A 17976-nucleotide genomic window follows, 5' to 3' on the forward strand; every position below is an offset into this window, starting at 1 on the left:
ATTGGGGTATATGACTCATAGCAGTAAATTGCCCTCCAAAAAAAAAAAAAAAAAAAAAAAAAAAAAAAAAAAAGTACATAATTTAATTCCACTATTCTGTTGCCGGTGATAATAGGTTTGGGTGCAGGATCAGTCTCAATTTCCTAAGCCTCATCCTCAATCCTAAAATTTCACTTTTTGACGTCTCATTGTTTAAAAATAAGAAATGAATTTTATACCTTGCTGCTTCTGCTTGTAGTTCATCTCCCATCCCAACGCTCTTCTAAAGTTTTACGCCTACCATATACGTTAGAAATCCAGTTTGGATTTCTGAAAGAAATATTTGTTATTGATTCGAAGATAACAATTTTGTAAGGGCGTGTGACAAGGTAATTGTATTGATTTCTGGCATATCACCAAATCAATTATCTTAGTCCAATCATTCACTCTCTTAGACAGACTACAACTTGTGCGAGTGGCTGTGTAATCCTTGCAAAGAATTTTCAGACTCAAGTTCTGCATCTTCTATAGATTTCTCTTGAATTGGCATGGATGAGGTAGATGTCGATGGCTGTAGTTCCATTTCAGTGACATTATCCAATTCCATTGTGGAACCCATCTGAGATTCATTGTTCGGTTTCTGACTAAAACGTATTGATCTATAAAAAACGTGTCTTATTATTTTCATCATATATCGCGAAAAAAATTAAACACGACAATTTGTTTTTTTAGCTGGGCGATTTGAGATGGAATGACCCACTAACTATTGCTGTGGTAAAATATTTGATTTTTATAAAGTGGTGTTATTCAGATAGGTACTTACGTGGCTTTAGTTTGAGAGCTTTCCCTAGCTCTTCTGGCTCTTGCCGATTTAGCACGGCGATTCTTTTTACGAATACGAGAATATTCACGCATGATAGATATTGTTTTATTACTCAAAATCACAAAATAAACGAAAAATTCACTGACCACACTAAAATTCACAAAACTGACACGATCGCATGAAGCGCGGCGACGGGTGCGATCTTATCGCATCAAAAAGATTTATTGCTTCCAAGAAAAAGTGGGGTGGAGTGCATGTGCACTTTGGTCGTGTTGGTTTTTTTTATCGCAAGAGTGTCAATGAAAAAGTTGTCCGTTCGAAAAATAATATGATAAACCTAGTTATTTATTCAACGTCGTATATTTAAATATAGATTTAGATTCAACTTGTGAAATAATGAAAGACAAATTCGATTTGTGTACTCTGCTTGTACGATTAGGATCGTAACAGTATTTCTTAGTAAATAAGTTATTAATTTTGTCTAATTTAAAAACGCAACATCAGGCTTTGTTTTGTAAGGTGGATATTAAATTAGAATTACGTATACTTTGCGTACATTTTTGAACTTTGTCTAACTATGGCATCCTGCCGTTTTACAAACATTTGTTTATAAAAGATCTGGGATCTGGTTTGTTTTCAGTTTCAGTCCTTTGCCTTCCGAGCCCTCGGGGTCCGGACGTTGGCCTTGGCAGTTATTTATGAGTTTATTGTGTTTTTATTTTAGAAAAAAAATTGACAAAACCGATATAGCGAGCAGATGTACTTCTTATTTTCCTGTAATTAGTGTAATTAGACAATATCGTGAGTTGTACCGTACCAAAGATAATATCTTTGGTTGTACTAGTCGAATCGTAAGATCGTGAGAAAAAATTGCTTGACAGCGTCCGGTTTCATATTGCAAAAATGCAAACGCACTACCCGAGGGGTAAATCACGCAGGTAATTTGTGTACACCTATTTCCACTACACTTAATATTTCCACATATTTCCACTTTATTTCCACATATTTCCACAATATTTCCACATATTTCCACAATATTTCCACATATTTCCACTTTATTTCCACATATTTCCACTTTATTTCCACATATTTCCACTTTATTTCCATACATTTCCACTTTATTTCCATTTTATTTGCACATATTTCCACTGTATTTCCACATATTAAATAAATTTCCTTTTATTTGAAAAAAGGTTTATTTTATTTCTTAAAAAATGGTTCATAACAACTATTTTTAACGCAAAAGAATAATAAGAAAATAAGATGCACATTGTTCTAGTTAATAATGTTAATATTGAGGTTAATATACATAAAACGGAATTAGTATGACATATTGCTTAATTAACTAAAATCTAACGAGTAATATAGAATAGGTATACATACCTACAACAGTAATATTATTTATCATTACATTCTTTGCGCTTCAAAGCCTTGTACTTGACCACAATTTTTTGTTTATCAAACTTACTTATTGTCATAGGTTTTGTACCGTACATAGTGATAGGTCCAAAAAAAATATATTCTGCACTGACATTCTGAATGTCGTCTGTTTTTGGCCAATCGTATGAATCTAACGATTCTTTAAGAAACTTAATTACATACATTTTGGGGGATGGTTCTTCTAAGACACGTCCAATATACCAGTTGTCATAGTAATATACGGCATAATAGTTTTCGTTGACTATGACAGGGTCATATTTATTTTGATGATCACTGTTTGCCACTGGAGAATTTTGAGAGTTTCGAAATCTCATTAACCGATCAGCACTCATCTTGCAAGATTGATTAGTCAGAAGCCAACATAACGATGATTTTCGAATAGTGAGTTCTTTATCGCCAACTCTTACATCTATAAAAGAGGAATTCTTATCACGTTTTCCGCAGTCCTTTAATTGTAACGTATCACCAAAGCCTTTCAAGAGATCATTAGAAACATCATCGGGTTGTTCATTCTCTTCCATAGAAATCGAGTCTTCAGTTAATAATTCGTTTATTCCATTTTTCACTACTTCATCGAAAGAGTTAGTTTTGTTGTTGCATGCTGTATCCTCATTAGCGATCCCAAAAATATGTTGGGTATTGTTTGTATCACCTTCTTCAAGTTGTTCATTGTCATCACTGTGGTAGCTATGCAAATATTTAATACTTTGCCATGAATCGTTGAAAGGTATATTTAATAGCTCACAATCTTTCTTTACTTCATTCAAAGAATTTTTAACCCAGTCTTCGATACAATCGTCTGTTATATGGTCGAATTGCAATACATCGGTACTATGCTGCATACCACCAATTTTTTTGTGTATTTCTCGTGGAAATACAAAGTTATCACACAAATCTGCTACTGCATTATTAATGTATTGAATTTTATTGATTCTTTGGGAAATTTCCAGAAGACTGAAATTCACTATTGTTGAAAATGTAGAAGTCAACGATCGAGTGGCCCTAAACATTTGTTCGCATGGCTGGGAGCTGTACAACCACGGAGTAAAGTTGCAGTTTCGTAAATTTTTATCGTCTCTGTACCGTCTAATTAATTTTATCATTGCATGGGCATTAAGTTCGACACATAAATAGCACTTTAAAGAAATAAAAGATTTTTGAGAAGAGACAGAATCGTTATTGTGTAACCAATCTCTCCAAATCCTTAGGAAAAATACACAATACCACAAGCAATGAATTCTGTTTTTAATTGTTTCTTCCTTAAACAAAAAAGATCTAATAACGTAACGCATTATTTTCAAATATATGATAGTAGCTCTTGCAGCTCCTCCATTTACACCGTCGTGCATTTTTTCTAATAAGGACGTAACCAGTTCTGATGACAATTTTTCGGCAGCCTTAAAATTCATCTTATCATCTGCCTTTAAATCAGAGAGAGTCAATAGGTGTTTGTCTTTGGTTTCGTCTTCTATAAGTCGCTTTATATAATTTTGAGAAACTTCCAAATCTCCCATTTGCAACTTTACATTCTGGTTTAAGAATCTCGTCTTTAATTTTGTTGCGATGTGTATAGTATCCTGTACACAAATATTGTCATTATCCATTTTCATATTAAACCATTTCCACCGAGATTTCCAATCTTCGCCGTCTACAAGATCTTTAACACCAATATCATTATTCTGGTCGGTATAGTCACAGTGAAACTTCGATGTCTTTCTCATGACCTTTAGCAGTCTTGTATCACCGTCAGAAGAAAATCTTCATCATTCGCAGCATACCCGAAATTGCTTTTCAAAAAATCTCTAGCGATGTGCTTAATGTGTGAATTTTCATCATTTATATTAACATTTAAACATATTAATGGTTTATTTTGCGATTCGGTTATAGATTTAGTTGTTGCCGAGGTTGTTGCAGATTCACAAGAAAGTTGTATTGGTGCGGGTGACGGTGCCAGTTTCAGATTTGATTCTTTTTTTTGGAGTAATGTTTTGTAAAAAAGTGAGATCATTGAAAGCATCTTTCTATGACCACTTACTATTTTAAAAGCCTGCACGTTTGTTTTAAAAATTCCGTAATATGCTTCATAATCAGATTCACTGATGATTGTTGGTAAAGTCTCCCTAGCAAAGGTTTCTATTTCTAATATGTCATTGTCATTAATTGTAGCTAATAAAGAGGCACTGTCGTATCCGTTTAGATTGAGCAATTTTTTTAGATAGGGAGGTAATTTAATGTTTAATTCATTTTCCGGCCGTTCATATAAATCTGCTAATTCCCCTTTTTCTGTGGCACTTGTAGGGGTTTCGTCTCGGGTTTCGTTTTCAGGTGATGTATTAGACGCCATAGTTAAAAACCGTGTTAAGGATCCGAAATGTGCTATGGCAACTTATGCAATTATTCCTCAATGTTAAATCATTTAAGGCATTCTGTGACGGTTTTTAACTAAAAGACGATTATGTTAATGTATGTTCTAAGGAGAAAAAAAATGTTCTTACCCTCTTCTGATTGTGATATAATAAACATAAAAAAGATAGATTTGTCCTCAGATTTGCCGTCTTCAAATCAAAAGCACACTACCGAGCACACTCGCGAGCACACTACCAAGCACACTGCTTTTGACACTTCGCGCCACACTATGCTATTAAAATTAATAATTGTAGCCTAGTAGCCACGAGGTACAACCGTTACTATAACTTCGCTTACAACTGTAATTTAAAAATATTCACCCGTTGTGCAATACTGCAACTTCTGCCTACAGTGCTGAAAAAGGATACCTACTAGACGGTTTTCGAGGCGGTTTTACGAGTTACCAATACAAAAACGTATTGTTTTCGTTGAAGGATATCTACCTGATTCGTCATTTTTAGAGTTTGGGATAGAAAGTACCTTAAGTAAACTTAACACTTTTTCGTTCAGTATGATTCATCGTTTTTGTAGCTAATTGAAATTTTTCTACTGTATTTCCACTTATTTCCGTTCTATTTCATCTTTATTTCCACTTATTTCCATTTTATTTCCACTTATTTCCACTTATTTCCATTTATTTCCACTTATTTCCACTTATTTCCATTTATTTCCATTTATTTCCACTTTATTTCCACATATTTCCATTTTATTTCCACGTACCTGTACACCTATTTCCACTAGTGATTTACCCCTCGGCACTACCACTACGCAGATAAGCACTTGAGTGCGGTTCAAAACAAAGGTACAGTTCTTGCTAAATTACACTGCTGCCACCTACACGCAAAAAAGAGTGAATATTTTGAGTAGCTCGTGAGTAGCTGGAAGAGCAATGTGCATAGAATTTTCGCATATTTGGTTTTACTCTCTGATTTTTTTCAATTCACGGACAACTAGCGCGCGTATCGGTCATTTACTAAAATACTCGTACTCGACTCCCGTCTTAAGTTGGCAGCGTAGATAAACACAACACTGACATTTGGAATCTTTAAATTCCGTGAATGTGTATTTTTTTACTCGTAGATAAATTTATTTATGGTGGATGTGTAAACTGCTGATTTGGAATGTATTAAGTTCTTCGTGTACCAAAAATCAAGGAAAACACATAAATTTTACGTAATTTGATTTCACATCTGATGATTTGACGTTGACGTCTTGGCGAACTGCCAACTTAGAGATGAAAAGTTACCAAAAACAATGTTACAATGGAACTCATTGAAACATTGTTTTTGCCGAAAACAGTTGCACAAAATTCTCATTGTAACACCGAAATAGAAAAAATTTATTTTCTTGAAATCATCATGAAACATTCATTCATGTGCCCACGTTGTCAGGAAATTTTTGTTTCTATGACAGTATCAGTATCACTTTACCAAACTACTTTTCTTACCACCTGTGATCAAAACTGACATGATACCATTAATAAAAAGTTTTATATAATTAGAAATTTTATATGAAAAAAGACGATTTCAGGAAAAATGCAATACAAAACTCATCGTAAAATGACACTACTTGACTGGGAACTTACATTAATGTCATTTTCCTGATTTTCAGGTAAATAACTATTGAATGAATGTTGTGCCCAAGTGAACAGCGTTACTAAATAGTGTTATTATTAGTTAGTGAAACGACTTATTTACCTATCTAAAATGCTGGAAACTTCATTTTCACTTTTATTAAAATGGTAATATATACCAAAACATAATTGATTTCCGGGAGTTGCTATTTCTGTTACATTTATACATCCCCATCGACCCATCATACCCCACTCGTGTTCAATTGGTGATAGATAGATGCCGCTGAAGACCAAATTGTAGATGGCGTTTTTCTGGCTTAGGTAATAGTGTTAAGTACTTACTTTAATTAAATTTCGGTGAGACATTCTACCTGCCAGGTGATCCAGAAGATGTGAGTGAACAGTGCTATATAGGTAAGTTGCGGTGTGAGAGAGAGTGCGTATATGGGCAGCTTTCTGCGTCCTACGATATAGCGGTGTTATTTGCTCAAACAAGTATAAAAAATTATCTTTATTTATTTATTCAACGTCAGATTCTTCTGTGAACTTATCGGAGCTGGAAGATGCTTCCTCTTCTCCTTCTTCCTCTTCGGAATCTTCTGCATGGTCTTAGTGCAGCGGAGAGCCGGCGCTAACTCGCTTATTTGAAATAAATACTTAATAATAATAATTAAATACTTTCGGTGGTCTAGTCGCGCGCGCGAAAATGAGTAAAGTTCAACTTTAGCGGCCTATAACTTTTGTCAGGACCACGGGAAAATGTCGTAAAGCGAGATTCTGAAGGTTCAAACATTTCTGAACAAAATGGTGTGGGTCCCAATTCTTTCTACTCCGAAAAAATTTTTCGATTTCGCGGCTCTCTCCGCTGCACTATCTGTGAAGAACGAATGCTGCAATTATAAAGGAAATAGTTATTTACATTATTAGTGCGGGAACAGTTATTTTGCAGATGAGCGCGAAGTTTGGCGGCGCGAGTGCGCAACGCGCACGAGCGACGCATCTCGCGCGAATCAAGCAAATACTGTTCACGCACGTAACATGTATTCTATTTTTTGCACGGATTAGTTAAATCGAATTTATATAAATTCAAATCCTTTTCGCGAGATTTCTGCGACATTATAATTCTTTTGAAAAAATGAAGTCCTCTATGCCGATAAAGTAGAGATCTAGAAATTTAAAATGTCAATTTATTGTTCAAAACTTCTGGTTTAAGCTTATTTTAGCCCCTGTACTACAGGGAATGTTGTAAAGTGTATTTATATTTTCTTTTTACTCTTCCATCATACTACTTATTAGTTTATGATCCGCACTAAATAGATAATTTCGTTGAATTTTTAGGCACTAGTGCGCGAAAGTAGATAGTCAATTGTAAAATTGACGTTCCCGACTTTCGTGTTTTATTGGGAAAACGCGATTTAGAACGAAGGAATGCAAAAAAAATATATTTAAGCTCACCTGTAGTGATACTTTCGACAGTATTAAACCGATCATACATTAGCGGTGTAGTGTGCGGATCTGGTCCGTCGGACAATGTCAGCGGGAAAATTTTGCCTTAAGGGCTCGTTGAATTGTTTGATGCTTTTCTTATGAAGCATGTCACAGGACGCGGTACCCCGCTTGTCCACTCGCGATCCGTCACGCGGGCAGATTTGGGTCACCTCACCAACAGTTTCTGGAGGTCTGTCGCACGCGGTCTCCAATCAGAAACGAGATATCAGAGTGGTACACTCAGGCAATAAAAGTGTTTAGTCTGTCTGCAAGCTGCAGTCGTTGAGTTCCAGCGCAATATCATTAGAAATTGTGTCACGGGGTTCCTCTTGATCAGACGTGAAAAGCAGTAGACTATAGTACCATAAATGCGGAGTGTAAATATCGTCTCCCCCTGCGCCGGATTTCTTTGACTCCTTTACTTTTAGTAGTTCTCTTCTGAATGTTCGTCTTAGCGTACCAATTTTCTTCTTTATCACATCAACTGTGGCATGTTCATCAATTGTGTCTTTTGTGTACTTTACTAAAGCAGGCCTTCCACGTCTCAGTTATGTCTTAACTCCAGGAGCGACAACCACATCCACGCGCGCGCCCAGCATCGCTCCACGCCAAGAGTTTAGGATTGGCAAAACTCTTCGCTCCGCACCAAGAACGATGCAAACTTTGCGCGATGACCACTTCCACGTTCGAACTTGGTCTGTTTGTAGGAGTGTACACTCCAAGTTCGATGAAATGAATGCACGTGGAAGGCCTGCTTAATTCTTTATATGCGTCTCCCTTCATATTGCTGTTTGAATAACATTTTGACTTTACTTTCCAAAGACACGGAAAGTCTTTATATTTTGCGAGCAAGCCGCGAATATATTCCTCTGAATTATATTTTCGGTCTTCTTGAATCTGGAAATAAAAAACATCAATATTATCATAGAGTAAAGTACTGTATGATATTATGTATAGGTTTCTACTTGCATAAATTGTAAAACGGGATTAAAATTTACGCGTGAACTGTAACGAAACTGTCCGAAAAATCGGGCGGGTTCAATCTCGCTCACGAGGACTTTTGGTCCGATAAACAGTGCGCGAACATTGACGGACAATGACATACACACGCACGTTTGATGGGCGACCAAGTCCGACGGATTAGATCCGCACACCGCCGTGTGCTAATGTATGGCCGGCATTAGTTTTTTCATTAATAATAGCATCGAATACTAATTGGGGCATACAGTCTCCATCAAACCAATGAAAATCAAGTCTATCAGTATTTAGTAGCCATCCATTTTTGATGTGCCGGTGTTAAAGAACTGGGCAATCGCAAATGTGCATTTCGCCAAATACTCGTTATATATTGCGTTTTTAGAAGATGTTCCAGTTCAACTTTACACGGAGGCAAAGTAGATGGATCAAAGACTTTCTAAAAGGCTCATCTTCTACAAACTTTGTAAGTAGAACAAAATTTTTGAAATCGTGCAGCATTTATGTTGGATATACATATAGCCATAAATTTCACAAACAAATTTTTCTAAAATTGGAAAAATTTCGTCTCGTGAAGCAGATATGTCAGCAACTCCAAGATCCTTCAATGCTTTTTGATATTCTTCATTTTTCTTTAATATTTTAAACGGTCTTATCTTGCCTTTTTGAAAAAATGACGGATTGTAATCAGTAGTAATCACATCCTGTCAATGCATGAAACCCAGGTAAACTTGTGCATAAAGATGGCCCCAATTCCATGTGTTTTTGAATTTCCGGTGCCATACTCCATAAAAATTTCGAGATCGTCGCTTTGAAGATGATCTATGTTTCACAGCATAATTATTAAAACATCTGTATCAGAAGTTTTAAGAAGAACATTCGTCTTTGAATATGTATCAAGTTTAGGTACACACATGGTGGACTATTTTTGTATCAGCCTCTTCGTGATTATTGCTCTCATCGATTGACATTTCTATAAAACCATTTCTAACAGTATATGAATAACAGGAATCGTAGTTTAGGTTTATGAATGTGTTACGCACTGGTACAAAGGATTAATTAACGAACGATTAAGTGGACTGTATGATGAAAAGGAAATCTTTCTCGTGCCTTATCTAAAAAGGAAATTGAAAAGAAATATACGCAAACAAACTATTTATTACATTATACAAATGACAAAATTAATGTGTAGTATGAACTATGATTTGAAAATAGGTCTTGGCGGACCGGTAAGAGCGGCTCACTGCAAAATTGAGGTTGACAGGACGAATTAATAAAAGGAACTTACTTGTTTATCGACGAAGGCGAGCGCTGGTGGTTCAATTGTCCACTAGGGTGGATAAACAGGCGACGAAGGGTTGCAAGTAATTACCGTTAAACGGTACGAAATTGTTGAACGACGACGAATCTATTGACGAACGAACACCAGTTTGTGGCTTGTGGTTTCTCTTAATTCGACGACCGAACTCGGTGGTTTTCTAGTGCGCAGTCCCCGCAATCTATCCTTCTCGATTCCCCTTCCCGCGCATGTTTGCCATGTAAGTTGGAAAGGGAAAACGGAGGGAAACGGAGTAAAGTGGCAAATAGGACAAAAACGAAATGATAAAGGATAATTACACTCAACTGTCACATGACTGACGCGGCCAAATCAAAACTGTCCATTTTGAAAAAACTGCCCAATCAGGATCTCATTTTCTGATAATTTCTCTAGGGATGGTTATCGCGATAATCGCCCTAGGGAAGATTATTGGTGACGTCCCGCATACGACCCGTCATAATGAAAACTCAAAAATAATCGTAGCTGGAGAAAGAAACAACATATGTAATAAGCAATTATTTCTTTTCTTGAAGAGTTGAAACTCTAAATTATACAAGCTTTTAAAAATCAAAATTGATTGCTATGAAAGGTACAATTATAAAAATTCATAATTCTAGGTTTTTTGCGCTGTCACACTCTTTTTCAAGATTTGTTGAGGAGCTCGATGAGCTGGAACTTGTAATTAAAGTTGAAGAATAAGTGGACGATGATGCTTCATTCCTCATTTTTCCTATTATTTTAGCATGATGACATGAATCCAGCTGGAGGTAGGGCTTAATGGAAGCTGTGCTCGCATGTCCAGTAATCTTTATTAACTGCTCTTCGCCAACACCCTCTCTTGCCAAATGGGAGACTGCTGAGGATCTCAAAGAGTGATTGGTGATTTTCGTTATTGTTGTATCAACGCCGATTTGTTTCGCATCAGATTTCGTCCATTTCCCTATTTGATTTTTTCCAACAGGAGAATTTTTGTACCAGCCAACGGAAGAAGGATCCCTCCATAGTGGGTTTGGGAGTCAGGAACAGCCTGTTTGTAGTAACATTTGGTCCTCTCTTACTCAGGAGCTTCTTGAATAACCTGAATTATTCAGATGATACTAAATAAACTTGTAATTTTACAAAATAACAATTGATACCTCACAGGACAAAATTCCGACTTCTCCGTGTTAGCTACCAGCCATTTGCTGTCTGCTAGTTTCCGACCTCCACCTTGTGCAGTCTTACTAAATACTGGGTTGTATTCTATTCTTCCGGACCAGACGCTGGAATTGCTTACCTCGTCGTGGAAAAAATTCACCTCAGCAACTGCGGCTTCCCCTCCTCGCCAAGCCAGTTCATAGCTAGCAATGTAGTAGAATTTTCGTTCCAAACCGTCAGGTGTATCCTCGTCGAGCTTTGAAACAATATCTTTATATTCCGCATCACTCAGGGCAGATGAGCTGCACTTCCGTTTTTCAGGTAGCTTCTGCAGTTCACGTCTTTTAGCGTCTCGGGCGGCGCGACTTTGTTTAAACTCCACGTCAGAAAATGGATCAAACCTTACACCGAATTCTTGAAAATACAATTTTTGAAGCTGCTTGGCGGTCACGTTCCACATTGTTTTTATCACCGATTCCTTATAGTCTTCTCCATTCTTCTGTTTCATGTTGTACCCCCAATCCTTCATAATTAGGGCAAGTTTTGTGGTGGGCGTCGTTCTTGTTAATTCGTAACCTCGTTGTCCGCAAAATTCATGAAACTGCTTCCATACGTAACCATTCGATTTCTTAGTATTTATTGGCGTCACTTGATCGATAGCCACGTTAATAGTAGCTTCGGAAGCCTCACCGAATCGCGTAGTGCTCATATTTGTTCAGCAGAAAGCAGGATTCGCGCAGAATATTAGGTGTATTACTATAAATAACCGACGCACTGGTCAAATTTGAGATTTGTTGGTATAAATTGTTTTAGTTGCTATAAAAATGCTGAATAAAACAAGCAACTAGAATTTCACGGTAATATCCCAACAAACATAATTATATAAAATGTATGTATAAATTATGTACAAGCTTGTTAGAATTATGTAATATTGGGAGATGAATAAGAGATATTTCATATCAAAATGTCAGCAATTTTCTAAATACCAAATCTGTATATTTTATGTAAATTTCTTGATGTAAATATACATCAGTATTATATATATAATGTAAATTTTTTTATGTAAATATACATCAGTTTATATATATATATATATATATATATATATATGATGTAAATATTTGTACTAAATAAACATATAGAAATTTATGTAAATACGATATATTCATTTTTACTTAAATACAATATATTGAACAAAATGTATATTTTATATTATATAATAGATTATAATACTAGTTGACGACATTAGAAGAATCAGGGTTGCGTTTATCTGGTTTTAACCTTAATTTTGACAAACGGAACCATTCGCTACCAATGACTTCAAACTCTTTTAATGTTATATTATAGTTGACTTGGATCTGATCTGCAAAATAATGTACATCATTTATAAACATCTCAACAAAAACAATAGTACCTTTTAGGACAGTTATTGAAGATAGATCACAAACGCGAAAATTGCCTCGTTGGCCTAGCCACGAACATTTGGTAGCAGCTTCATTAGAGAATATTGATTTCAAACATCTGTGAATATTATCTTTCACATTCCTACCTCCTATAGAGGATATAAAATTTGTCTGAAATAATTTAAATTTGCAGAACACTTTTATACCTAAATATACTTACAAAAATTTTCTTTTGTTCATCATCCCCAAGAAATATTTCAAATTGATTTATATCATCTGTGCTGCTTAAGGGCAACATTTTTCTTAAATCTTTCAGTGCATCATGATTATTGACACTCTCAATTTTTCTTGAATTTTCCATTTTCTCTAGTCGTGCTGATATACCTTTTACATATAAGTTCGTACTTACAAGTAGTTCATATATTTTATCTAGAAAAAAATACAAACATATAATTACCATAAGAAAAAAATAAAATAAATGCTTACCTAACGTATAACCGTACGAATTAGTGGCAGCTTGTACGGTACCTATAAAAGCAGATTCGTAAAAGCCATAGCATACAGTGTTCCAAAATTAAGTACAAATATTTTAAAGACATTATAAACGTGCATATATTAGGCAACTTCATATATTTAAAATAATTCTAGGTTTGCCGTGAAGTATAAAGGAATATATTTTACCAGACTCGACGATGTTATCTGCAATTATAACTGGCATTTGTTCTAGATTAATGGGTGATGTTGAAGGTGAAGCATAGACTAAAACTTCTTCACACATTTGTGGTGGCGGTGTTCCACTTCGACTTGTTGAATATTCTATCATTAAATTGGCATTAGACATATGTTTGATGAAAGGAATATTTAATTTACCTTCATCACTTGTAATAGCTAGTTGGGAATCCACATATTTTGGATTTTTCTTCCTGTTGCGTTGGACTTCCTCCGAAGAGGTATAATCTTCATTTTCAGCCCTTTTTCTGGCTTCTTCTAAAGTCGCTAAAACAAAGTTTATATGAGTAGTTCGTAAATTAAAGGACGTAGCAGGATAAGAATGGTCAATTGGCCCCCGTCGAGTTTGATTCTATCGAGCCGATAATATCGAAGGGGATCTCAAAACAAAATTTTAGAAGATATCTGCAACTTCTTATTTTCTTAAGAATTCTCTATACTAAGAAAAAATGTGATTTTCCTTCGATATTATCAGGTCGATAGATTCTAACTCGACGGGGGCCAATTAACCATTCTTATTCCGCAACCCCCTTTGAAGTGATGATTAACACAGATGTACAAATCATGGTACAAGCAAAATCAGTAATTTAAAGCCACCATTTTTCGTACCTACACAATGCAGTAAAATTCATTACAATTCACTAACTAGAAACCAAGAAAAAAACTTAGAAAAAGTTCCTTCAACTCTTACACTGCATAAACTCCATTTTGCGGGGTCGGGTTTTGCTCCACGTTTTATAAAATTTGAAGGTGTTTTACTCTTTGGCCACCAACACTTAGTGTTATTGTGGGACAGCCAAAATGACGGGATTTCCGAGTAGCTGTCCTCTTCATCCAGAAAGGCAACCACCGCATACGACTTGTCCTGCATCTAAACGTCAATGTTACTTAATTTTCAGTTCATCAAAAATTTCACTAATGAATTATTAATGTTCATGTTCATCGATTTGAAAATTCCTTAAACTACTAGTTGCATATATGCTAAATATTAAGCTTTCAGTGGAATCAGTGAACTAAACTTATTTGATTATTCTTCTCCATAATCCGATTAAATATTTGTTGTAAAGGATTAGAACCAGTTTTGAGGTTTTTTTTGATCTCGCACATATAATTTTCAAATTTAAATGCACTATAATTATCGAGGGCACCAAATATCTTGACATCATTACAAACGTGAATAAGGTTATGAACGTTATAGGACATATAACGTTCACCATATAAACCAGAATATTTTTTTACAAAGTGCAACAAAAGTTTCTCAGCGTACTCTAAATATTGTTTGATTAATTCACTGTTACACAAAATACGAATAGCCACACTTAAACATAAAAAATGTTCATAATATTGTTCACTCAGTATATCTTTCAAGGCAATTACACCACCATACATTAAAAAAAACGCAATTCTGTGGCCTTCCAGCGATCAATTTCAGATACACTTCTAGGCATTCGACTAAATTCGCAAGGTATTAACTGCCTGTACGACATATATTTCTTATTTAAAATTTCCTTAGAAGTATCTCCTAAACGTAAATCTTTTTTTCCATTTATCCAAAACTGGAGCATCCTTTTGACAACTCCCAGACACACAAGGTGCATGTAATCAAGTGGAAGTTGAGTTACCATGCCAATATTTAAACTGTGATGTAGTATAGTATCCGATTTATGATGTTCTTCCTGAATTTTCTGTAAAAATGAGACATCTGAACGCAGAGTTGCATTTAATTGGGGAAATATGACTCTATTGTCAGTAAAAGTTCCTTCCGTAGTACACTTGGAACATCCAAAGTATCCAGTGTGACTTTTAATTCCTGCTATAAATGCTCTGGCAGGAGCATCACATATGATAGCATTTATCTTAATGGATATATGATTATTATTTACATAAATTCCATTCATTAAAAGTCCCTTGGCCTCATCACAAAAAGGTTTCAAGTATTCATTTGCATCTGATGGTTTCTTGGCACCATAAAACAAACCTACAATAAATGGTTCTGTGTATGTGTCCTTTATACAAATCGCACCTTGAATTGGCCACAATTGTGAATTTGAACTCTTCGATATAGGTAGTCCATCGATGTTAAAGTTAATGCTGACAACTGGAGATGTATAATTATAATGTACTAAAGAGTGATGTAACATCTTCTCGAAACCAAAATGAATATAATGTCCACCTGCACAACTGTTCACGATACTTGATGTATTAACGGGTGTTTTCATGAACGTGCGAACGTCCCTTGGTAAAGAATTATGCCCATTATCACGTAGCAGGGGTAATAAATCATTTACGAATTGATGCGATACATGATGTTTTATAATTAAAGCACGGAGGTCACTTTCAAAATTAGATACAATTTTATGTGATGAAACGGGATGGTAAACAGATATATCTGAGGATTTTATACTAGCATCAGCTGTAGATAAAGTAGACGATGACAATGTACTATCAAATATTTCACTATGCTCGTCAATTGTTACAGCTTTTGATGTTGACGGTATAGGTTCCTGCGTAGTTTCTTGGGTGCTGTGAACAATATCTGTAGAAGAAAGCTGTGATGCATGAACCGAACGATGATGTAAATGTAAATGGGAAAGCACTCTTCGTCTTTGTTGTCGGGTAGTCAACTCACTAAAATCTTTAATTTTACGCTCGTTATTCATCATTCAAGTAACTAAAATAAGCATTTACACAGGTTTATTTATACCTACACAAGGAACAAACAATTCCCGCTCAGAAATTATGGTATATTTAAGGTTAGGAAAAATTAGCATGTGAAGAATAAAATTATACTAACCTCTAATACTATATCTTCAGTTCTTCACGTCGGTAGACTAACACAGCACAAAATTTATAAATACAATAGTACCTAATCAGATTCAATAATGAATATTGTATTTATAATAAAAAAAAGACGTAAATTATCACTAATCACTGTATAACGGTAATCAAGCAGCGTGCGCTTGCGCTAGTGCTGAGCTGGCTGTCGCCTCTTCAGTTAATTTTATGTATATCGGATGTAGCAAAACATACAGTACATGGTGGGTAGCAGATATCTGACATAAAATGTACATTTTTTTGGTGACATTATTCATTAAGTATATCATATACTCATATGTATATATTAAATACATAAATTTGTTATGTAATGTTAATATATTTAGTATTGCTGTAATTCATACAACTCTTTTTTGATATATGGGCTACATATAGTTTTTTTATATATAATATATATAAAAATTAATGAACTCCTAAATAACATAGTAGTTCTGATATATATGATACATAAAAAACTAAATATATAAGTTTTTATCTTAATCTTACATATTTGTTATGTATGTTTTATATGTCTGTTTATTGGGATTCACCCGATTTTTAATCACAATTTCTACGGTGTTTCGTGAAATTATCTGCAGAATATAAGCGCGGGCGACACGCTTACGGATAATTTTGCCCTTGCGAAGAATCCTCGTACTGGTTGCCCTTAGAAAACTGCCCTCGGGCAAGCCCTCGGGCAGTTTTCAGTGCAACCAGCACTCGTGATTCCTCGCGTGGGCAAAATTATCGGTAAGCATGTGTCGCCCTTGTTATATTACTATTGAAAATTAAATTCCAACGGGACGCAGCAGAATGTATTACCAATAAATGGTATCATTTCATGTGTAGTCCAATGTTCAATTAAAAATTTGACAAAACTCTGCTTAAATTTTATGTTTTTTAATTCTTTCATGAAATCTGTCGACCGAGTTTGGCTGGGACCCAAGGATACTATATAATATTACTATATAGTATAATACAAAGATTGCTCGATCACTGAATTTTTTCGCCGCGTGTAGTGTAGTGTAGTTATAGCAGCATCGAGCAGCGCGGCGCGGTGAAAAGCTGCTCTCAATTGTTCGCATGTAAATAAGTAGATCCGTTTTCACCTAGACAGAGCGGTGCAGAGCAGAGTGGCATTGGCATTGGAATACGCGGCGCTGCTTTGAAACGCGCCGCTCTGCGTGTAGACGGACAAGTGGGAATCGAGGAGCGAAGCAGATCAGCGTGGTGCTGCGACTTGTGAAAAGCATTTATTTGTCTTCTGTGTTGAGCTTGCGTGTGTTAGTGGATTCGCTATGGACGGACAAAGAATAGAAAAATTAATTGTACTCGTCGCCTTTCTTTTTCTTCTTTTTTCGTCGTGTACATGGCATAGTGCCGCTATAAATATTATGAAATCATCTGGTGATGATGACGATGATGGCTCTTCTTCCAGCGTGTAAGAATACATTCTCACTTAAACTGAACACAAACAGAAACGCTGCTTCGTCACGCTTCCAAATGGTGCTTAAGTGGGAATACCCCCCTACAATTTGCTGCTAGCGACGCGCCGCGCCGCTCGGTGCTGCTCTAATGAGAATCGATCTTTAGGATTACCATAAAATACGTTCAAATGGGTGTTGTAGGCAGGCATTTAAATTAGAAACACTTGTCCATTAATCTCGCTTGCAGCACCATATCCATTTCTTGCGTATTAATCCATCGGTTTTAGGGAAGTTATGGTAAATGACTTCCGGGTTAGTGATTTTTGTGCAAACACGGCTGTTGTTACAGTCTAATATTGCACATCGGCGTCCTGGCGTCCATGCAAATACGTTCACAACTTAGCAAATTATAACTGTCAATTCTGACGGCCAGGTCCGTTGGTGACGTCACATATGACTTAAAC

At 35.7% G+C, this 17976-nt stretch overlaps 3 protein-coding genes across 3 annotated transcripts; all 3 read right to left on the minus strand.

Moving 5' to 3' along the window:
* Window positions 1-2199: 2199 nt before the first annotated feature.
* On the minus strand, window positions 2200-3084 carry LOC116165027. Its single transcript, XM_031479299.1, has 2 exons — window positions 2709-3084; window positions 2200-2651 (listed from the first exon to the last, which is right to left on the minus strand). The coding sequence occupies exons 1-2, from the start codon at window positions 3082-3084 to the stop codon at window positions 2200-2202; spliced, it is 828 nt and encodes a 275-aa protein (XP_031335159.1).
* A 7562-nt stretch (window positions 3085-10646) lies between these two features.
* On the minus strand, window positions 10647-11848 carry LOC116165037. Its single transcript, XM_031479309.1, has 2 exons — window positions 11139-11848; window positions 10647-11080 (listed from the first exon to the last, which is right to left on the minus strand). The coding sequence occupies exons 1-2, from the start codon at window positions 11846-11848 to the stop codon at window positions 10924-10926; spliced, it is 867 nt and encodes a 288-aa protein (XP_031335169.1). The 3' UTR covers window positions 10647-10923.
* A 523-nt stretch (window positions 11849-12371) lies between these two features.
* LOC116165048 lies at window positions 12372-16159 on the minus strand. The gene is made up of 8 exons (XM_031479322.1): window positions 16066-16159; window positions 13963-14142; window positions 13413-13538; window positions 13224-13358; window positions 13029-13070; window positions 12763-12971; window positions 12554-12713; window positions 12372-12502 (listed from the first exon to the last, which is right to left on the minus strand). The coding sequence occupies exons 2-8, from the start codon at window positions 13976-13978 to the stop codon at window positions 12372-12374; spliced, it is 819 nt and encodes a 272-aa protein (XP_031335182.1). The 5' UTR covers window positions 13979-14142; window positions 16066-16159.
* Window positions 16160-17976: the final 1817 nt, after the last annotated feature.

This window comes from Photinus pyralis, unplaced genomic scaffold (assembly GCF_008802855.1).
Source record: "Photinus pyralis isolate 1611_PpyrPB1 unplaced genomic scaffold, Ppyr1.3 Ppyr1.4_LG1, whole genome shotgun sequence".
NCBI lineage: Eukaryota > Metazoa > Arthropoda > Insecta > Coleoptera > Lampyridae > Photinus > Photinus pyralis.